This window comes from Prionailurus viverrinus, chromosome F1, assembly GCF_022837055.1.
Source record: "Prionailurus viverrinus isolate Anna chromosome F1, UM_Priviv_1.0, whole genome shotgun sequence".
NCBI lineage: Eukaryota > Metazoa > Chordata > Mammalia > Carnivora > Felidae > Prionailurus > Prionailurus viverrinus.
In genome coordinates, this window is record NC_062577.1 from 65753530 (window position 1) to 65777286 (window position 23757).

Consider the following 23757-nt stretch of genomic DNA (forward strand, 5'->3'; position numbering starts at 1 on the left):
TTATTGTCATAAAGAATGCAGATCAGGAATTGAAGAGATTCCCAGGACAAGGCCTAGGGTGGAGGACACACAGCCTCCCTGCCCGGTGTCTGTCTGTGGGATCAGGGTGTGTCGCCTTCCCGGCACACCACTGTGTTCACCAACCAGGGAGCAATGCCAGGCCTTTGTGTCTAGAGTGTTGATTGGGCCTAATTACATAGGCATGATTAATTAAATCACTGGCTGTGTGCTCGAACCCTATCTCTACCCACTCCCCCCCCCCCCCCCCCACTGTAGATAGGGCTGGCCCCAAATTTCAGCCCTCTAATCCTGTGATTGGTCTTTGTAGTGAGCAGCCCCACCCTGAGGCTACCCAGGGTCCACCTTAAGTCAGCTCTTTGGCATAACAAAGACCCTTCTATCACTCAGGAAATTCTAAGGGTTTTTGAAGCCAAGAATCAGACAGAGAACAGATACATTCTTTATTGTATCACAAATCCGCAAATTCGTGGAGCCTCTCCATCTTCTTCACAATTACTCTTTTGATAAGTGGGTAGAAATGTGTCTTGATTTTCTACTAGGAACTTTTTCAAGTAGACATGAAAACTGGTTACGTATCCTAGTTCTTAAAACCAGTTGAGAAAACGATTTTTAGTTAAGGAAAGTTATAAGAAAAAATTACTAACTAAAGCCTGGGGTATCTTCTAATTTAATCTCTTTGAAAGTCAGAACTTTGTTTTGACACAGCTTTATGTATTTTTTTTTTAATTTTAATTATTAATGATGATGGCTATCCCTTCCACAGTTATTGTCTGTTGTTTGCCAGGAGCAGGGAATAAAATCATGAGTAAGATGTGATTTGCTGCCAGAAGGAATTTACACTTACTCAGAGAACATAGGCATGTTTACAAATAATTATCCATGGCTCCAGGGGCGCCTGGCTGCTGGGTAGGTACAGCATGCTACTCTCGACCTCGGGGTTGTGGGTTCGATCCCCACTTTGTGTGTAGAGATCACCTAAAATCTTAAACAGTGGTGCCTGGCTGGCTTGGTTGGTTGGGCATCTGACACTTGGTTTTGGCTCAGGTCATGATCTCATGGTTCTCGGGGTCGACCCCGGATCAGGCTCCGTGCTGACAGCATGGAGCCTGCTTGGGATTCTCTCCCTGCTCCTCCCACACATGTGCGTACGCAAGCTCTTTCTCTCTCTATTTCAAAATAAATAAACTTAAAAAAAAAAAAAAGTTTCTTTAAAAAAAAAAAATCTTAACGTGGGGCGTCTGGGTGGTTCAGTCAGTTAAGCATTCAACTTTGGCTCAGGTCATGATCTCATGATTCATGAGTTTGAGCCCCACCTCGGACTCTGCTGACAGCTCGGAGCCTGGAGCCTGCTTTGGATTCTGTGTCTACCTCTCTCTCCTTCTCTCACTCTGCCCCTCCCCTGTTCGTGCCCTGTCTCTCAAAAATAAATGTTAAAACTATTTTTTTAATATTAAAAAAACAAATCTTAAATACTGACTGATAACTCCTACAGATATGTTCACAACATGTTTCGGGGGCAGACAAGAGAGGGGCTCACCTAGGAGGAGCTAGAAAGACTCCTAGTTTTTAGTTTAGTGTGCAAAGAATAAAGGATGAAGACTATTTCTTACAGAGAAAGAAGCTTTTCAGGGTCTTAGTGACCTCATAGTGTGCTTAGGTAACTGTTTACAGTCTGATATGGAACCCACAGGATGAGACTGGAAAGACAGGAGACAGATCATAAAGCCTCTTGTTTATTATATAAGATTGTAGGGAGTTTAGAGTTTACCCTGTGGGCAATGGGAAGTTAAAGGTTTTAAAGCAGGATGATTTGCTGAGATTAAATTGACAACACTGTGGTACATGTACTGGGGAGAGATCAGGTGTACTAGTTTGGGAATTGCCCCAGCAGAATCTTATGGGGGCCTGAACCAAGGTAGTGATGGAGAAAACATATTCAGAAGAAGTGGATTTTAAAAAGAGGGGAGGAGGGGGCGCCTGGGTAGCTCAGTCGGTTGAGCGTCCGACTTCGGCTCAGGTCATGATCTCACAGTCCGTGATTTCGAACCCCGCGTCGGGCTCTTTGCTGACAGCTCAGAGCCTGGAGCCTGCTTCGGATTCTGTGTCTCCCTCTCTCTCTGCCCCTCCCCTGCTCATGTTCTGTCTCTCTCTGTCTCAAAAATGAATGAATGAATGAATGAATGAATGAATGAATGAATCGTTAAAAAGAGGCGAGGAAAGGGGAAGATTTTAGAATGTCTGCAGGATGCCCCTCCGGTAATGGGTTGGACAGCGGTGTAATTAAGTGAAAGGAGGCGCTCAGAAGAGATGGCTGGAGATAAAAGGCAGATTTGGGTTTCATGCTATTCAGTGAGATATATGCATCTGTAGCTCAGAGGAGAAATCACCCTGAAGAGGAAAGTTGTAGGTAAGTGATTGTTGAAGCCGTGAGAAGTGGTCCTGTTTCGCTGGGCGCGCCACACTGCTAAGGGGACAGGAATGTCAGGTGCTGCTGGGGTCAACTCGAAGAGGCTGGGAGCAGAGGCTGCCTTTGGCCGATTATCACCTGTGAGCTCACAGTGGTTTCTGTGGAGGTAAATGTTGGATTTTGGGGGGTGCAGGAACGAACGGGAAGTGAGGAAGTGCAGACCGTTAAGATTCTTACAGCTTTACATTTTGTGGTAATTCCAGCGGGTTTATTACGTACTCGTAATTACACATCCTGTCAAGGAGATATTTGCATTTCTCAGTATGTGATTGTTTCGATGTCACATGGTAATTATTCTTAAAGTGTACAAAAAGCATAACTAAACTTTGTTATTTTAATTTGGCCTCGGCCTTCAGCTGATATTTTTTTCTATGTATAACTTAAAGACAGATTCATTATACATTAATTGGTATCCTGTTAAAATACCCAAAATAGGACTTCCTACTGTGCCATATAATACAAAATTGTGAACTACCTTCTGGACATTATTATCATGAAAAGGCTTCCCAGTGGCCAAAGCAGGAACAATGTAAGCAACAGATAATAATAATAATAATAATAATAATAATGTCACTATTAAGTGACAGTATTGGATTATAATGTAAAGATACAGCAAATACCCATTACTCCATGTTGATGTAACTAAGTGATCGTATGGGGCACCTGGCTGTCTAACTTGGAAGAGCATGCGACATTTGATCTCGGGATCACAAGTTTCAAGCCTCATGTATGGCATAGAGCTTATCTAAAAACAAACAAAAAAAAGAATGATCAATTAAATCAGTGGAAGAAAGGGACAAATTTTCCTTACAGAAGAATTACAAATAGTATACGTAGACCAGCCTCTTCAAGGAGGTGGACTTTAATTCCCCTCTTCTTGAATATGGACTGCACCTAGTGACCTAATGCCACGTAACAGAGGACAAGAAGGAGAAAATAGCAACTTTGCAGTGAAGGAGACGAGCAGACCGACCACACCTTAACCGGGTGCAAGTTTAACTTCATCAATGATGAATCGTGCCGATAACAGGTAGCCTCTGATGTAATTAGCCGGGAACTTTGTTCTGTGGTGTTTTTTCCAAAACTTATAACCACAGTATTCTTTTAAAAAACACAACCCTGGTCTAATAATAATAAAACCAAAAAAAAAGAGACATTGTACAAAATATGTGACCAGTGTACCTCAGATGTGTCGAGGACCTAAGAAAACAAGGAAAGATTAGGAAACTGTCACAGATGAGAGAGGATTGAGACATGGCAACTAAATACAATGTGATACTGTGATTGGCCCCTAGACCAGGAAAAAGACATATGTGGAAAAAATCATATTAATGTCAATTTCATAGTTTTGGCAGATGTATCGTAGTTAAAATATAAGACGTTAAGTTAACGTTAGGGGAAGTTGGGTATAGGCTGTGTGAGAAGTCTCACTTTACTATCTTCCATAAATTTAACATTATAGCAAAACAGCTAGTTTAGTTTTTGTTTTTTTTTTAAACACTACTAATTGTTGAGGGAAGCCTATCTCTAATAACTAAAGAAAAAATAAAACAGATGATTACGATTTGGATTGAGTAGATTTTTCGTGTTTTTTGGCATAAAGCAGGCATATCTATGAATTATGTTGATGTGCATATGAGGAAAATAAAATTAGATGAGGGGCACAGGCAGGAAGGATCTTCCTTCCTGTGTGGTCTGGAGCCAGGTGGCTGACCTTGCCTTGTTTCCTAGCCGGGCAAACTGATAATCACTCGAGCAAATTTGGACTAAACAAATTAAGTGGCATAAAGCTTTAAAAGGAGTAACAGCTCTCATCATTTTATAAATGATGTTTGTGTGGTGGTTAGCTCATTCTTCTTCTGTGTTCTTCTGTGGGAACTGTTAGAGACCAATAGTCTAAGACCAACCTGATGCATGTGAAATCATAGGGATTCCACACCTAAGCCTCGCCTGGCCTTTCTGGCCTCGCCTGGTCCTGGTAACCAATTAAATCAGTATCTACGTTCGGTAGACCTAAGATGGGCCTGATGAGAAAGAGAATCACATACTCTGTCCCTGCTTTTCAGCGTTTTCAACTCATGGCTGGCTGTACATGGTCAGTCTGCAACCTGATTTCAAAAATGGGGGATGGTTCCCCCTAGAGCTCACAAAGTAGAGAATGTATACACACGCGCACACACACGTAATTATTACAGGTTTCAATAACTTTTTTGTCCCCCGAGGAGTAAATTAGAGCTGATTTTTATTTTCATTTGGAAAAAGTATATTTACTGTAAAAATGTAATGGTTGAAGAAAAGTATACTGTGCTTTGTTTTCTTTTTAACTGGAGAGTGTCTTCATTGATCAGAATTTTCTGATATAGGACATTGTCTCTAGCATGATGTATAAAGATACCCCCAAAAGTAAAGCACGAACACGTGTGAAGATGAAATCCGAAAATTGATTATGGTGGTTAGTGCAGTTCTGGGGTTTCCAGTGGGATTCCATTTCAGTGGATGATGTGCTTTGGGCATTACGAGAAATAGCCTAATTAGAGGGAGGAAAACAGACTTTTTAGCTTAAAAATCACCAGCATAGGCTCTGAATCATTCTCTCTTGTAGTGCATTTAATTGGTGAGTCAGATGAAATGTATTGCTTTCAGTAAATGTATTTCCCACAATTGGAAACAGCTGTTTTTATCATGGAACCAGCTTTTATCTCAGCATTCAGCTCATTCAGTAGAAGCTTCCAGGACTCCTGTGAGCTGTGAACCATAGCAAAGGATTCAGAATTTAATCTGGGAACAAAAAAAAACCTGATCAGAAGCTCCCAATAGTTGGTTCATATTCTTTTTGTTGTTGTTAATGTGTATTTATTTTTGAAAGAGAGACAGAGAGTGAGTGGGTGAGGGGTAGAGAGACAGACAGAATCGGAAGCAGGCTCCAGGCTCCCAGCTGCCAGCACAGAGCCCGACGACAGGACTTGAACTCACGAGCTGCAAGATCATGACCTGAGCTGAAGTCGGATGCCCAACCGACTGAGTCACCCAGGCACCCCGGTTCATATTCTTTTACTATGGTATTCCTTTGTGTGATAAGCCAGCTTTGATGCAGTCACTGTTCAACAAACACTCCCGATAGTCTTAACTTGTAAATGATAAAATAAGTTTCTTTCTTAAAATTTTATAATACATTGTTTTGGTGGGAAGGAATGATTTAAATGTTAGAAACTAGTTTTAAATATGTGATTTTAAAATAAATGTGTATCATCTATAAACTGGCTTCAGCATGGTATCCTTCCAAATCTAGTACACTTAATCTGTTTTTCCATGGCTTACCCAACGATATTTCTAGCATTGGAAACAGCAGACAATCTGCTCACCCAAACCATTCCCTGGTTACTTGGGTCTTTAGTGCTGATCTCCCAACAGAGTGTGACCAGAATTCGTAACTATAATAAGTTTCGAAAGTTTTCATAGTGGATTTACACTAAAGAAATACATGTTTTATCCAAGCAGCTGTTGGTTTCATTCACTGTGTTCTTTTGTTAATTTACGTTTGGAAATTCCCTCGTTTTTTAGCCTAGGGTAGGTACTCAGGGCTTCAATGAAGTAGTGAGGTTGAATTATTACTCTAGTTTTTGCTTGGTGATACCTTTTTCCCAACAGACACCACGATCAGTGGGAATTGTCTCTTTTTATGCTGACGTCTCTGCCCATTTGACTCCGTCCTCACACCCAGACATCTGAAAACGCACTATTTCTTTTTTATCTTAGATAGGTTTCAGTTTCTCCTGTGTAGACACCAAGATCTCTTGTGACAAATCAACTTCAGAACAGCTGCTTGGTTTCCACCCATTTTTATATATAATGAAAAGATTTCCAGGTTCTTATCCATTAAATCCAGTTATGTCCTTTTTTGTTTTCTCCACTTTCTGACATTCTTACCCATGATGTCACCCTATAGTTTTGCTGTAGAAGTATCATCTTTCCCCCTTTTTGTCTTCTTTGTCAAAGGTGTTTCCTCAAAACCTGCCTTTATGTTTAAAAGCTCAGTGAATAATGGCCAAGAAAAATCCAGAGACTCTACGGTCAAAACCACTTCAGGCTTCCCTCACATTTCTAAGTTTGTTTTTAATTCTTAATTCCCTTATTATTTTCCCAATTTGTGATAGTCCCTTTTTTTGTTTCCCTCCTTGCTGATAGTCTGCCTTCTTTTTTCCACGAAGACCTCTAGTTTTCTAGCTGAAGAAAAAGAATACTTGTAGTAATCACCTTACATTTATGCTGAAGTCCAATTTTATTTGGTTGCTTTCTTGGTGATTTACTTATAACTTCTGTTTCATTTATGTGTGTGGAAGCTCTAAACATATCTCTGAAGCTGTCAGAGGTCTGAGTAACGAGTTATTCAGTAGTGTTTCTACCCAGTCGTTTGTCAGTTACGGAATTACCACTTCGATTCTGTTCACTTCTGAAGTACTTAATTATTTGGCTTCGTGCTATATCGACATGGGAACTCTCTGATACGTAAAATCATAGGTATTCTCCGTGTGTATTCTTTGACGAAGTATCACATCGTCTCGAACTGAAATCCATACAACCCTCTTGCCCCGTAAGGAGTGCAGAGTGTTCTCACGACCCTCCAGGCAGATCTGAAATGACCGCTGATGACACGGGAGCAAACACGCATCGCGTGGTGGAGACAGCGACAAGGCAGTCACTGACCTGAGGAGTCCCACCGTGGCGTGGCCGAAGCCAAGAGTAAGCGGGGCAAGCAGACGGCGGTGCCCTCCCCTCCCCGTCCAGAGCTGCACTGGCGCCCGGTCGCCGCGGGCACATCGGGTTTCGCTGATGGAATCCAGAGCGCGGCCGTGACCCTGAAGGAGGTGTGGTGAAGAGTCGGCGGATTAGAAGATTCACTTTCCAGGAGCTTTTACCACCTTGCAGGGGCCGACCAGCCTGGGAGGTGCCTGTCCTACCAGTGCTTCCCAGTTGGGGGTACTTCTTTATGCTTAGGAATAATGCTGGAGACCCTAAACTAGTTCTACTTCCCAAGTGGGCATAAGTCCTTGCCCTTGTTTCATTTTTCTTTTTATTTTGAATAGTTGCCTACGCATCAGTGTTAAGTAATTATTGTTAAGTAATTAAGGTCTAAAAATTTATGATGAACCTAAGGAGCCAATTTATGTATGAGAGCATAACGTTTATAAAAACCCTTTCAATTGCTTGCGTTACCTCACTTTGAAACTCGCATCAGCCGAGTGAGTTCGAGTGCTTTCTCAGACCAACATTCAAGTGCATTGACTTGCCAAGATCTTAAAAGTCTTAATTATAGCAGAGCCAGGACTCAAACTCAGGGCACCTTTGGTGATGTACCTAACACTGCGCCACGCACAGCTGTGGACGGCACTCCGCTTTAGGTTTCGAAATGTGGATATGTTGTTCTCCCTTGAAATGGACATTCTTGTTCTGTCCGGGCGTTAGCTTGCTCTCCCCCGGCCACCCAGCTGCGCATGGCACTTAGGAAAGAGTACATTTTTGGCAGTGTTGGAGATAACGTTTGCAAATCTCACCCGATTTCTGCTCTTAGGCCAATTTCAACATCTTTAACAGGTTGCTGCCTCTTACATACAAGCTTCTGTCATCATTTTCCAGTCTTAATTTTGGTTGCTTTCTATCATTAGGTAGGTTTTTTTCCTCCAGCTTTCTCATCCTCTTACTGTCCTATGACCAACATTCTTTTAGCAAAATAAGGATCTGATCTCATGACTACCAAGCCCTAGGGAACTGTATCTCAGGGATACACTTTTTTTCCCCTGAAACATGAAATATTAAGACCATCTCTGCTTTTTATGAAAAGGGAATTCAAACAGACTTTTACAAATGAAAAGTGAAAAACATCCTGAATGAAGTTTCATTCCAGTCTCCTGTTAAATCCTAAGAATAGGCTGCCGGCCTCCAGTACTTTCAGGAAATGAAAAGTGGCTCAGAAGCTAGGTGAGCTAAGCCACCTCTCTCTCAATTGTTTCAGCTTCTCAGGAATTGCTGTGCAATGCTGCCAGTAATGATCTCCAGGGATCTGACCCCCGTTCCACCTCCTCCTGCCTCCTGTGCAGCTCCAGATGCCTCCAAAGGAGGAGCTTTGAGGAAGGTGCCGGTTCCCTCTTTGACCCTGAGGGCGGTGAGGCCAGGCAGGGTGATTCTCAGGATATCCTGATGTTCAAAGGTACAGTTGAAGCCTTCATCAAGACTTTCTTGAAGATGACCGAGAAATTTGGGGAACATTACCACGTAGCCTAGAAACTGAAGACAGAGCTCCAGCATGGATGGCACAAACGCCATCTGAAGTGCACGTGATGACATTCAAGACCTTCGATAAGCTCCTTAGGGGCAGAGACTTTCAAAATATTTTTCTCTCTCTCCTCCTGCCTCCACAATGCCTAGCGTAGAAGCAAGCATATAAACTGGACTCGATGAATGTTAGTTTATGACTGAGAGAGAAGACTTTATAAAAAGTGCTCTCCAACCACTCCTTTCCCTAGTTGTTAGTCCAAGATTGAGCATTCAGCAGAATAACGGTAAAGAGAGGCCTCTGATGTCTCAAGCTTCTTGGCCACTGTTGTCTTCTGTCTTGGCTCTGTGTCTCAGTAGGAAGTAGTTACCTGTCCAGTGTATGAATTTTTCAGTGTTAATACTTATTTTTTTTTTTTTTTTTAACGTTTATTATTGAGAGAGAGACAGAGATAGAGCATTAGCATGGGAGGGGCAGAGAGAGAGAGGGACACACAGAATCCAAAGCAGGCTCCAGGCTCTGAGCTGTCAGCACAGAGCCCGACGTGGGGCTCAAACTCACGAACCATAAGATCATGACCTGAGCCAAAGCCAGAATAACCGACTGAGCCACCCAGGCACCCCTCGATATTAATACTTACTAAGGTATGTCTTCACTGATGCCTGGGCTTTTACCTCTTAGATATTTTTATTGCGGGGGAGGGGGGGTGGCGCCTGGCTGGCTCAGTCAGTGGAGCATGCAACTCTTGATCTCAGGGTTGTGAGTTCGAGCCCCATGTTGGGTGCGGAGATTACTTAAAAGTAAAATCTTTATTGAAAAAGGTATTTTTGTGGTATTTAACTCTTTAATGGAAATCTTATCTCAACCACAATCTAGGGTGGATTCATTGTACTGTCAGTTTTTAAAATCCCTTTGTATTTATTTTTAAGATTCAAGGATAAACAGTCTTGCTTCTTGAATAGATCTCACATCGGTCATGTCTGTGTTGGGGAAGTAGGATGTATTGTTACAATACCAGTTTCCCCAGAACCTAACTTGTTAACTGTTGAATGGCAGCACAGAGCCTTCTGTCTCGCCTGAGCAGGACTCGGGATTTACAATGATGTGATTTATGATAATGCATAATTAGAACAAAGCTCACGGTTTATTATTATCTGTGTCAGAGAAAGGGAAACACTAGAAACGTGGCTCCATTCAGTTCTGTCCCCAAGTTGTTCTTTGCTCACTTAGTCACATCTCCATCAAGGAGTTCACTCTTCGTTTAGAGGTGGATCTTAAAAATCTCATATTCAGGTATTTGATTTCTGATACTTTTGTACTACAGTTATGCATAGGCTTTCTATTTGTAACTTCTTTCAAGTGTAAAGTGAACATTTCAGAGTACTGCTAGTTTTTTTGACCAACGTGATACAGACGTTTATTATGCATTCTCAACAGCTGGCTTTTTTGGTTCTAAAGAATCCAGCATCAGAACCAAGTATATTTTATTCAGAAGAAGAATCTTTCCTGAACAACATATTTTTCTCTTGAGTAAGAGATGTGTTAAATTATGCCGCATTGAGGGGCGCCTGGGTGGCTCAGTCGGTTAAGTGTCCGACTTCAGCTCAGGTCACGATCTCGGGATCCCGCGGTCCTTGAGTTCGAGCCCCGCGTCGGGCTCTGGGCTGATGGCTCAGAGCCTGGAGCCTGCTTCCAGTTCTGTGTCTCCCTCTCTCTCTGCCCCTCCCCCGTTCATGCTCTGTCTCTCTCTGTCTCAAAAATAAATAAACGTTAAAAAAAAAAATTTAAAAAAAAAAAAAAAAAATTATGCCGCATTGATAGGGGTTTTGGTTAACATTAAGTATGTGACTTTTGAAAGGAAATCGAGTTTCTTTGTCCTTAAGAGCTCTTACGTATATCATGAAGGAACCTCAAGCGTACAGCTTTAAAGTACGTTTGCTCTGTTTCCTAGATAAGTTAGCAGTCCTTGCAGAATATGCTGTAGGGGAAACACACAGAGTGTGAAGGCGACCTCACAGGTTTAAGATCCAACTCTGATTCTATTAAATGAAACGCTCAGGTTGGACCTGCTTTTCTCACATCAGTTGTTCCTAATTAATTGCACTGTACATTTTGTCCGTCGGTTTCTGGGATGAATTCGAACTGACAATCAGGAACAGGTGTGATTGTAGTCCTGCCGGTGACTTTTATCGATAAATATCTCGATGATGTGTTTCCTGGTGGTGATGCGCCAGAACTAACATGAATTCCGTTCATTCTCCCTCTAAAATCGTTTTCCCTGTGTAACGTGACAGGAGAAATTGACGTGGGAGAGGCCCGTGAGGCGGCACGGGTGTGCTGGCAGCACGCGGTGCGGCTTCTCCCTGCTTTTCGTCCACTCCCCGTCCGCTCGCAAGTTGTATGGCTGCTGGGAGTGGTGATGACAGCAACGCAAATAGTCTAGTTCTGACACACAATCATTTGAAATTGTGCTTAGACCTGAGTTTCCCTGTGATTCTTGTCTCTCCAGGTTCCCAGCCAACCTCAGAGAAGTCTTCCCAGCGACTGTCCGAGAGCACGAGCAGCAGCCCTGCCCGGAAGCGGTCGTCCTCGGAGAGCACTTCGTCCACAGGCAAGTCCCCCTGTTGCACGGACGGACTCTGACCCGACTCTCCCGTCTGCTACGTGTGAGCAGACTTCCCGCACGACGCGATAAGCTTCTCACGGAAATCACAGCTTACGTTTACTTACAAGACATTATTGTGGACGAGACAGAAGTGACTCTAGGACGCGCGAGGGGGCCACAGTGCAGACTGACACAGTGCGGACCCCCCCCCCCCCGCCCCCCAGTCTCCCTGAGTCCAGGTGGGCTCACTCCCAGACCTGCAGCGATTTGGATGTGATCCAGAGGAAATCGTTCAAAATGACTAGGTTCAAGAGTAGGCGGACAGGAAAATAAAGATTTTACAAGTGGTGTTGAGGTGAAGGACTGTGGGTGCGCTAAGGCAGTGTGGATTGGAACTACTTTATGAAGACTTAGATATATGTATGTACAAAATTATTGTAATAACGCAGTAGTTTCCAAAGTAGCATTCACAGATGTCTCAGACAAGCAGAACAATTTAGGAGGTTGAAAGAAGAATCCCTATTAATAATTATTTCTAACCTCAACTTTTAAAATGTTTAATGTTTGTATACACATAACCTCTTACTACAGTGTCATATTTGTGTAACTTTTTACATAGGTTCAGGTTATGCTCCCAGTTTTTGTTTTGTTTCTGTTTTTGTTTTTTCTGATAGTATGTGTGTTTACAAAAGAACCAGACAAACTAGAGGGTAACATACATGTATCTGTCCTCTGCCTTTAGTGAGGATTGGACAGGAGGAAGTGCTTTTTAATGTGTCAGTGTCATCAGGAGAGATGGGGGAGTGGTAGGGTCATTCCAGGTGGGGGGAGATAATAAAAGGGGGGCATCTGGGTGGCTCAGTCAGTTGAGCCTCTGACTTCGGCTCCAGTCATGATCTCGCTGTTCTTGAATTCAAGCCCCGCGTCGGGCTCTATGCTGACAGCTCAGAGCCTGGAGCCTGGAGCCTGCTTCCAGTTCTGTGTCTGCCTCTCTCTCTCTCTCTCTCTCTGTCCCTCCCCGACTTGTGCTCTTTCTCTCTCTAAAAAATAAGTAAACCTTAAGAAACTAAATAAAAGAGCCAGTGTAGTTATGGTCAAGGACTGAATGTGAGGCTGGAAAGGCAGGTAGGGAACCTTATTAATGACACTGAGGGACCACTGAAAGTTTGAGGCAAGGAAGTGACTTATCAGTTCTTGGCTTTCTATCCATGTTTTTAGGGGTTTTTTGTTTTTAAATGTTTATTTTTGAGAGAGAGAGAGAGTAAGAGCGAGTGTGCGTGTGAGCAGGGGAGGGGCAGAGAGAGAGGGAGAGAATCCCAAGCAGGCCCCAGACTGTCAGTACAAAGTCCAATGTGAGGCTCAAACCTACGAGCCGTGAACCAGTTGAGCCACCTAGGCAGCCCTAACCACGTTTTTGTTTTTAATGTTTTTATTTATTTATTTTTTATTTTTTTAATGTTTATTTATTTTTGAGACAGAGACTGAGCATGAACGGGGGAGGGTCAGAAAGAGAGAGGGAGACACAGAATCCAAAGCAGGCTCCAGGCTCTGAGCTGTCAGCACAGAGCCCGACGTGGGGCTTGAACTCACAGAGTGTGACATCATGACCTGAGCCGAAGTCGGAAGCTCAACCGACTGAACCACCCAGGCACCCCAATGTTTTATTTATTTTTGAGAGAGAGAGGCAGAGACAGAGCATGAGCGGGGGAGGGGCAGAGAGAGAGGGAGAGACAGAATCGTTCGAAGCAAGCTCCAGGCTCCAAGCTGTCAGCACAGAGCCCGATGCAGGGCTCGAACTCAGGAACTGTGAGATCGTGACCTGAGCCAAAGTTGAACACTTAACTGACTGAGCCACCCAGGCGCCCCCTCATCCATGTTTTTTGATTAGTAAATCACTTGTGACTTATGGTCAGAAAATCTAGCTCCTTCATTAGTTCAAGGCCACCCTGTCAAATTGTATCCGTGTTCTACTTACTGAATTTATCTTATGATGAGCTTCAACATATTGGAAGCTTTTTATTAGCACCATTGTGCTCTCAGAGGTGCAGTGGAACCAACTCGAGCATCACTAGGGTTTTGTCTCTCAGAGTGCTGTTTCCATACTGCTTCAGGGAGACTCTTAAACATCCAGTGAACTACTTTTGACAATGTTGACCTAGACCAGAGGTTAGCAAGCTGCAGCCTGCAGACCAGATGCGACCCAAGGCTTCTTTAGGTGTAGTCCCAGCTAGAAACTGTTCTTACGTTTTTATTTATTTATTTGTATTATTTATTTATTTTTACTTTTTTTTTTTTTTCACTTTTATTCATTTTTGAGAGAGAAACAGAGCATGAGTGGGGAGGGGCAGAGAGAGAGGGAAACAGAATCCGAAGCAGTCTCCAGGCTCCGAGCTGTCAGCACAGAGCCCGACGTGGGGCTCGAATTCACAGACCGTAAGATCATAACCTGAGCTGAAGTCAGATGCTTACCTGACTAAGCCACCCAAGCGCCCCTGTTTTTACATTTTAAAGGGTAGCTTAAAAAAATACAGGAGCAAGGGAAAAAGTATATGTGAGACACCGTATGTGTCTTCAAAAGCCTAAAATATTTACTATCTAGCTATCTATAGAAAAAGTTTGCCAACCCCTAAAAAGAAAGAATGAGATCTCATGGAGATATCCACGAAGAAAAATCACCCAAATATTTTACTTGAGTAAACAAAAGAAATACTACCTAGATCCATAAGGTTACTGTCACCATAAAACCAACCACCATTTATTCATTCAAATAAATCCTTTCTGAGTTACTATGAATACTGAGCACTGGAGATGCGAACATGAATAAGGTTCCTGCCCTCAAGGAGTCAGCCATATTCACCATTAAAAGGTGGGTTAAATTCTGTAACAGACCGGTCGGTGTAGGCAACTCGAGCACTTAACCACATGCGTGGTGACTAAAGGAGACATCCCTGGGGCGCCTGGGCGGCTCAGTGGGTTGAGCAGCCGGCTCTTGATTTTGGCTCAGGTCATGATCTCACGGTTCGTGGGTTCCAGCCCCGCGTTGGGCTCCACACTGACGGTGCTGATAAGCCTGCTTGGGATTCTGTCTCTCTGTCCCTCCCCTACTCAGGTGCGCGTGTGCGGTCTCTCTCTCTCTCTCTCTCTCTCTCTCTCTCTCAAAATAAATAAACTGAAAAAAAAAGAAGAAGACAACATCCCTGAAGATGTGACACATAATACTACTGTAATTTGAGTACATGAGTGGGTAAACAGTAAGAATGTGTTTAACGCACTGACAATAACATGTCCGAAGAAAAGCGCAAAACCATAAAACGGAATGCTGTTTTTGGAGAGCAGCACGTTATTTGAGATTACTAGCGTGTGAGGGATGTCATGTGTGATTGTGGTTGAACGTGAAGCTATAAAAGTAATAACCCACATGGCACAGGGGGGTTTTTTGTTTGTTTTTTCATTTGAAGGAATTGAGACTTTACTGTAGAGGCAGTTGGGAGCCACTAGAGGATTTTGAACAGGAAGATAAAAATTATTCGATACATTGTGCGGTTCAAAATAGGATAGATTTCGCAGTGCTAAAAGAAGTCCCACGTTTCGGTGGCTTGAAACAGCAAAGTGTTGTTACTTTCTGTTCACGCCGTGTGACCATGATGGGTCTGTTGTGCGTTGTCTTCCTTCTAGGACCTTGTGTAACCCAGCCTCTATCTGGAGCGTTGCTGGTCGTGTGGAAAAGGGTGAAGGTTCATACAACGCACTGACCAGCTCTTAAAGTTTCTGCCCAGAACTAACTGTTACTCCTCACATTTCAGCGCTAAAGCAGATCGCATGGTTAAGTCTCACGTCGAGGAAGTGTCAGGTGCATAATGTCATTGAAGGCAGGGCAGCAAATATTCATGAATAATGGCTCAGTCTACCGCGTACACATTTTGGGAAAACTCTACAGCATTACAATGTAGAGAGTGGAATGTGACAAGAAATGTGTGGAGAAATGCATTGATAATGGCTTCAGGTTGGGATATGTTAGAATTGAACAGTGTTTGGACTGTTGGGGTGGAGATGTTAATTAGCCATTCGGAAGTGGCGGCTTGTAGTTTGAGAGGCATCTCTGGTAGAGATGCAGGCCTAACAGTAGGTGATACAAACTTTAATCTGGCAGCGAGTGAGATTACCCAGCAAGAAGATACCAGTTGGGAGGATGGCAGGAATGCAGGTTTAAGAAACATTCGCTTTCGAGGAAAGCGGAAGAAAAGAGATCAGTGATAACATACAAGTTTTAAATAGATTTTTTATATAGAAAAATCACAGAGTACATGGAACGGAAACCTCTTAATGTCAGATGTCACAAAGAGGTCAAGAAAGATGTGGACAGAAAGTGTTAAGTAATTGGGAAAACGATTTTTATAAAACCACTTTGCAGGTGCACTTAGAGCAGTTTGGCTGCTTGAGAAGGTGCTGTCTGAGTTCAGGTGACCCTGGTACGGATTTGAGCTTTGCTTCCAGCAGGGAGGCCGAGGAGATGTACAGAACCAACAGATAGGCTTCTCGGTACTTAAAACTGAAAACACTAGATAAAATATGGAAAATATTTCTTAAAACATTGCTGAAATTTGAACTAAGTAGACAGGAAACCAGAAACTTTCAGAAAACTTGATTAACAGGAATTAGGAGTGTTAGAGCTGCTTGACATCTGCCTGGTGTGGCAAGAGCCTGGTTACTGGGAAACATCCAGGTGCAAGAGACAAAGGACAAAGCCTAAGGCTCTAGCAGCACAGAAGTCCCCATCAGATTTCCGTAAATCTGGCGCTCCCTGAAGGTGACATTTACCAGGATGAGAGCAAATAGAAACAAAGCCGCCACAGAAGAACCTGGTGGTTCCTTGTTTCAGTTTGGCTTTGGGAAGAGCCCGAAAAGGAGCTCCTCTCCACACACATGCTCTGTGTCACCTCCTGTCTCACACTGCCTGTGGAACCCAGAAAAAAACATCAATGAAAATTTGTTGTAGAGTAGTAGGGCCCTGAGTTCTTCCACGGCCAAGTGCAAATTTAATTCCTGTTTGGCATAAACCTGAGTGTCTTTGACCGTCCTCAGTCCTGATTGACCTGGCATTCTCATCATCACCAGCAGCACTGGGATGATACCCTCTGTTTTGCAGTCGAAGGGCAAGCAGGAGGGCCTCTGGCCAGCTCAGTCCGTGTAGCACACCACTCTCGATCTCAGGGTTGTGAGTTCGAGCCCCACATTGGGTGTAGACGTTACTTAAAAATACAATCTTTAAAAAATAAATTAATTAAAAATAAAGGCAACTAGCTCAACCAGAACTATGTCCTCCTAACCTTCCAGGGATATTCAAAGAAATGAAATATGTGTAGAGACTATCTGTGTAGTCATTGAGATATATAAACAACCGTAGGAAAACAATTTTGTACAGGATATCTTATGGCCCATCCACGAACTGTTTTGAAGCAAATCCAAAGGGATAATTTACTTAAATACACTAAAAGAGTATATGATAATACTCATGAGTGCAGTCCCTGTTATGAAAGCTATTGGCTATGACCTTAGCGGGATCTATTGGGAAACATGACAGGAGATTGCCTGGACTTACTTATGATGTGGAAGCTGGGTTCCCAGAGCAGAAGTTTCAGAGAAACTCAGGTGGAATGTGTCCTGCCTTTTCTAGCCCAACCTTAGAAATCACCATATTCTCACCTCTTATCGACTTCTCTTTGCCAGAAGCAGCTCAGTAAGGGCAACTCATATTCAAGAGGAGAGGCATTAGATCCTACCCCTTTTTAAAAAAATTTTTTTAATGTTTATTTATTTTTGAGAGAGAGAGAGAGAGACAGAGCATGAGTGGGGGAGAGGCAGAGAGAGAGGGAGACACAGATTCCAAACGAGGTTCCAGGCTCTGAGCTGTCAGCACAGAGCCTGACGTGGGGGCTCAAACTCACAAACCGTGAGATCGTGACCTGAGCCAAAGTCAGACGCCTTACCGACTGAGCCCCCCCAGGTGCCCCTCGATCCTACCCTTTGAAGGGAGAGTTAGTAAAAGAGTTGTGTATGTACAGGTTGTAATAGCTCTACAAGCAGCTGGGCTGTTGCTTTAGGGCAGGGAGGCAAGATTAGCTGGGTATGGAGGGGCCGTGGTGGTGTGAAGGCAAGTGGATAGTTTCAAGAGGCCAGACTAACGTAAAATCAAACGTTTTGAGTTGTGGGGAGAGTAGAGGAGAAATGACAGACGATGTGGCCTGAGCTTGGCTGACAAAATCCCTGGCACGCGATTGGTGCTCTGTGTATATAATGTGGAAGAGCCGGCTTTATGTTACCAGTCACTGAGCTTGGCGCTTTGGAGGAACAAGGTTGAGGGAGGAGGTAATGAACAGGAGTACGAGAGATCTATGAAACATGCAAAAGCAGAGAGGTAGAAAAACAGGTGTTACTCAGAAAAGAGAGACTGGGGAGACACCAGAATGTACGTGCTATTGAATGAACTGTCAAAGGGAGCAGGGAGGCCTGCATCAAGGAGAGAAGCACTCGGGCCAGAGAGTGAGAAGGGGACAGTCCTCATTCTGGTGACCTTCAGGTAAAAGTGAAGCTTAGCACGTGGGTTCTGATCGTGGAAACTATGAGAATGAACGTGTCCCCCGTGGGCAATAAATGTAGAAGGTAACACTGCAGTACTGGGGCTGAGGGGCCTCTACGGCTAATGCTGATGGAGCTGAGGAATGGGGAGAGAAAGTGGGTTATCAGAGAGACAGTGGAGGCCGGATTTTAAAAATTAGGGATATAAAATGTCACTGAGAGTTTGAATTTAAACAGTACTACTGGATATTATTTGAAGGAAGCTATTGGTAATTGGAGAAAAAGTCCAGTGTAATCTGATTGGAATCTGGAATGCCTGGGGCTTGTACAGTAGCCCCTAGAATCCTACTGCATTTTAAACTCAGATAGACAGGATATGCATCCATCAACTTTGGAGAAGCATTACCTGTGATCATTAGTAGGAAACAACGAGGCATCTTGGGAAGTAGGCCTATTACAATTTGATGTTTACAAAGACTGTGAAACTAACATGGCTGGCCAGAGGAGCGGGAGCCTTTCCCACGTGAAGTATAGTCACGAAAATGCGCTGAGTGGTATCTGAGGAGACAAAGATCACCAAGTCCCTGGGCCACTAAGGTAACAAGGGTTAAGTGGAAGGTCTTTGTCCGGCCTTTAACTGTCGAGTCTCCTAACTCAAACGGACCTTCATTTCTGAAGAAATAAACAATTCATTCCTGGTCCTCATCTCAGAGAGTGAGCGTTATTGTTGTTGCTTTTTAACTCACTGGTAATAGGGAGGCATAGGCCAGTTTTGAAGTTCCTGAGATGACTGTCATATAGGCCTGATTCAGGAAAGTAAACCACCAACTTGCCTGGGAGAGAGAACCGCACACGGTCTTAGGATGTGTGATGTTGTGAGGACAGATGGAGCAGTGCTCCTTTTCTTCCTTGTAAAGAGTCGTTTAAATGACTGGCTGTGTTCGTTTTTCTTCTGCGTGTGATTTGTCACCTCGTTTAGTGAATGGCGTTTCCTCTCGAAGTCCGAGAGCGACCGCTTCTGGGGACGACTCCGTGGACGGTCTGCTGCAGCGGATGGTACAACATGAGGACCAGGCGCCCCTGGGGAAGAGCGTCGAGGCCGCGATCACATCCGCCTCTGTGCCGCCTTCCTCCAGTCCGGGCCACAGCCACAGCCACGGCAAGGAGCGAGCCCCGGGGAGACCAGACAGCCTTCTCGTGCCTGCGGTCCCCGGCGACTCCTGCAGTGGTAGCATCTCACTCCTCTCCGAGAAGTTGCCGAGCAGCCGTTCGCCCCCGCACATCAAGAGGAGCGTAGTGGAAGCCATGCAGCGCCAGGCTCGGAAAATGTGCAATTACGACAAAATCCTGGCCACCAAGAAAAACCTGGACCATGTCAACAAAATACTAAAAGCCAAAAAACTGCAAAGACAGGCCAGGACAGGGAACAACTTCGTGAAACGCAGACCAGGCCGACCTCGGAAATGCCCCCTCCAGGCCGTGGTGTCGATGCAAGCCTTCCAGGCCGCCCAGTTGGTCGGCCCCGAGCTGAGCGAAGGCGAGGAGAGAGCAGCGGCGCCCTTCCGTCCTGACACCGTTACAGATGTCATCGAGGCTGTTGTCCAGAGCGTGAACCTGAGTCCAGAACAGAAGAAGGGGCTGAAGAGGAAACGTTGGCTTTTGGAAGAACAGACCAAGAAAAAGCAGAAGCCGTTCCCAGAGGAAGAACGAGAGCGCACTGAAAGGTAATTCCTGGTTTCACGCTTGGTCTGGGTGGAGGACACACAGACGTGTCACAGATGTGACCTATCCATACGCAGCTGAGTGACTCTTCGTTATAGAAAACCTGCACTTCTCTGTTTTATTGAAAAGTTCCTCTTCAGGGCCGCCTGGGTCGTTCAGTTCATTAAGCGTCCGACTCTCTCTTTCTTTTTTTTTTTTTTTTATGTTTATTTTATTTCTGAGACAGACACAGAACATGAGCGGGGGAGGGGCAGAGAGAGAGAGGGAGACAGAGAATCTGAAGCAGGTTCCAGGCTCCGAGCTGTCAGCACAGAGCCCGACGCGGGGCTCGAACCCACAAACAGTGAGATCGTGACCTGAGCCGAAGTGAGACACTCAACCAACCGACTGAGCCACCCAGGCGCCCCCACGTCCGACTCTTGATTTTTGACTTGGGTCACCATCTCAAGGTTCCTGAGTCTGAGCCTGCGTGCAGAACCTGCTTGGGATTCTCTCTCTTTCCTTCTCTCTCTGCCCCTCCCCCACTTACTTTAAAAAAGTAAGTTAGGGTTAGGTTTAAAAAAAGAGGGGGGTTCTTATTATAACTGCCCCAAATTATAAATAATTAAGCACAGGGAATGTAACAATTCAATCTAATCCCCTCGCTCTACAGGTGAGGAGGTCCAGGCCCAGAGAGGTCACCTATTTTATCCAGTATGTGCCTGGAATTATTTTTACTGTCACACCATCTCCTGTATGCTCTGACCTTGTCTTCCTGTCATCGCGTACGTTTTTCTGCATGTTCGATTTATTTCCTTCATAGTGTCCTGGTTACATTTTTACATTTTTCTAAAAGATAATAGAACACAGAGCCAAAAGTCATCCAAAATAAGAGCATTTAATCCTTTTGTTATGTATCCAACCAGATTCATTCCCTGAAGGTATATTTGGTATTTTTCAATGAGCTAATGACAATATTCAGCATTTGCAAATGGCTTTTCCTTTACTAAATGTAGCGTGTCAGTCACAGTTAATGGCATCCCTCTGTTCACGGAGAAATACAAATTGAAACTGCTAGATACATTTTAAGCCTCTTAACATATATTGTCAGACTGCTGTCTTAAAAGCCACGTCTGTTTATACTTTGACTAGCATCATGCGGTAATAGTCACATACTCTTTACCCCCCACCCTTATCTACCCTGGAAACTATCTTTTTAAAAAAATCTTTATCCGGGGGCAGGGAAAGAAAACCTTCCTCAATCTGATACAGGTGAAATATACTTCATAAATGTTACTTGCTGCTTATTTTAATTTGCACGTTTTTGCATATTAGAAGACATTAGTATGTGTTGTGTTCCATACCTGTTTTTTAAGTGCTCATTACATGCAGTCACAATGATAACCCTGGGGCGCCTGGCTGGCTCAGTCAGAAGAGCCTGTGACTTTTGATCTTGGGGTTGTGAGTTTGAGCCCCATGTTGGGTGTAGAGATTACTTAAATTATGGGGCGCCTGGGTGGCGCAGTCGGTTAAGCGTCCGACTTCAGCCAGGTCACGATCTCGCGGTCCGTGAGTTCGAGCCCCGCGTCGGGCTCTGGGCTGATGGCTCGGAGCCTGGAGCCTGTTTCCGATTCTGTGTCTCCCTCTCTCTCTGCCCCCTCCCCCATTCATGCTCTGTCTCTCTCTGTCCCAAAAATAAATAAACGTTGAGATTACTTAAAAAAAAAAAAAAAAAAAAGAATGATAACCCTTAATGTTTGTTGTGGGGCATCATTTGGTTTTCTTTATATTTTCTTGCCAAACAGCAGTAGGACAGTTATCAGTCTTTTTCTCTATCATCTACCTTGGTGAATCCCATATAGAGGTTTCTTATATGTCTCTATTGCATCATCTATAAAAAAGACTTCTTTTCCTAGAGAATATACAGGATATTTTTTTTTTTTTCATGAGTAACACAAGCTTGTAGATACATCAGTGAAACTGAAAGCTTACTGGTCGAGAAGTTGTGTCTCTCTTCACATGACCTCATTTCTTCTCAAATCCTGTTCTCTTTGTGGGCGTGGGCGTTAAGAGCGCACCGTGTAGCCGTGCCTGGCTGGCCCAGTCAGGGGAGCATGCCTCTCTTGACCTGGGGGTCGTGAGTGTGAGCCCCGTGCTGGGAGGGACTCCTCTTAGGAGATTGTGCAAGAAGGGACATGACGTATGAGATCCCAGGGGCAGCAGCAATTTTTCACCTTTTTCTGGTTAGAACCTACTACAGTACTTGGTATGTAGCAGGAATTTATTCATTTCCTCATTCAGTAAGTGTTTATTGCAAAATTACTTACCCCATGTGCTGAGGGTAGGTAAGAGTGGTAAGCAGATAGAGATACACTCCCGGTCCTCCTGGATTGTGCAGCCTAAGTATGAGTAGGGAGAGTTAGTGCTATGAGAACGAATTGTTGAGGTGATTGACCTAGCTTCCCTGTGGAAGTAATTACTAATTAAAATCCGAAGAATTGACTTCATCTGTTATGTAAGGCGTGAGGCTAGAGCACACATTATGGGCTCAGTATGAAAAGGCAGAGCAGGTTCAAGGAAGTGAAAGAATGCTTTTGTGGCCAAAACACAGAGCAAATTCTAGTAGTGTGGTCTAGAGCTTAGAGAATGAGTCTAAAGAAAAGGTTGTGGGGGCCAGATCATGCAGAGGGCCTTGTATTCCATGTTAAAGAGCATGGACACTATTTGATTAGTAACAACCCACATGGCAAAAGAATAATGGTTATGGGGCGCCTGGGTGACTCAGTCGGTTAAGCATCCAACTTCGGCTCAGGTCATGATCTCAGGGTTCGTGGGTTGGGGCCCCACGTCAGGCTCTGTGCTGACAGGTCGGAGCCTGGATCCTGCTTCAGATTCTGTGTCTTCCTTCTCTCTGCCCTTCCCCTGCTCACTCGCTCTATCTCTCAAAACTAAGTAGACATTTTTTTTAAGTTTAAGAAAAGAATAGTATAATGGTTATGAGCTGGGTTCTAGATCAGAAGAATCTGGGTTCAAACCCTGGTTCTAAAAGGAAAAAGGACAAATTTTAAAAGCTGTGTAAAAAATAAAATCATCTCTCCTTTGCTCTACTGGTGGGAATGCAAACTGGTGCAGCCACTCTGGAAAACAGTATGGAGGTTCCTCAAAAAATTAAAAATAGAACTACCCTATGACCCAGCAATTGCACTACTAGGTATTTATCCAAGGTATATAGGTGCTGTTTCTTGGGTTTTGGGGGGTTTTTTTAAGTTTTTTTTTTTTTTTACATTTTATTTATTTTTGAGAGAGAGAGAGAGACAGAGACAGAGCACAAGTGGGGGAGGGGCAGAGAGAGAGAGGGAGACACAGAATCCAAAGCAGGCTCCAGGCTCTGAGCTGTCAGCACAGAGCCCAACACGGGGCTCAAGCTCGGGAACAGTGAGATCATGCCCTGAGCCGAAGTCGGACACTTAACCGACTGAGCCGCCCAGGTGCCCCCAGGTGTGCTGTTTCTGAGGGGCACATGCACCCCCATGTTTATAGCAGTACTATCCACACTAGCCAAAGTATGGAAAGAGTCCAAATGTCCATCGACAGGTGAATGGATAAAGAATATATATACACATACACACAGTGGAGTATTATTCGGCAATCAGAATGAAATCTTGCCATTTGCACCTACGTGGATGGAACTAGAGGGTATCATGCTAAGTGAAATTAGAGAAAGACAAATATCCCATGACTTCACTCATATGAGGACTTTAAGATACAAAACAGATGAACATAAGGGAAGGGAAGCAAAAATAACATAAAAACAGGGAGGGGGACAAAACCTAAGAGACTCTTAAAGACAGAGAACAGGGGCGCCTGGGTGGCGCAGTCGGTTAAGCGTCCGACTTCAGCCAGGTCACGATCTCGCAGTCCGTGAGTTCGAGCCCCGCGTCAGGCTCTGGGCTGATGGCTCAGAGCCTGGAGCCTGTTTCCGATTCTGTGTCTCCCTCTCTCTCTGCCCCTCCCCCGTTCATGCTCTGTCTCTCTCTGTCCCAAAAATAAATAAACGTTGAAAAAAAAAATTTAAAAAAAAAAAAAAAAAAGACAGAGAACAAACTGAGGGTTGCT

General features: G+C 44.1%; 1 protein-coding gene across 7 annotated transcripts in view; it reads left to right on the plus strand.

Annotated features, from left to right (window-relative positions):
* The window catches only part of ASH1L (ASH1 like histone lysine methyltransferase), a 197625-nt gene that overhangs the window by 72443 nt on the left and 101425 nt on the right, over positions 1–23757 (plus strand). For all 7 annotated transcript variants that reach the window (XR_007148040.1, XM_047839911.1, XM_047839909.1 and 4 more), the window contains exons 4-5: positions 11269–11370; positions 18920–19664. Coding sequence is in view for 6 of the 7 variants with exons in the window: in XM_047839911.1 (XP_047695867.1) it covers positions 11269–11370; positions 18920–19664 (847 nt within the window). In the remaining variant the exon portion in view is untranslated. The remainder of the gene's footprint in view (positions 1–11268; positions 11371–18919; positions 19665–23757) is intronic.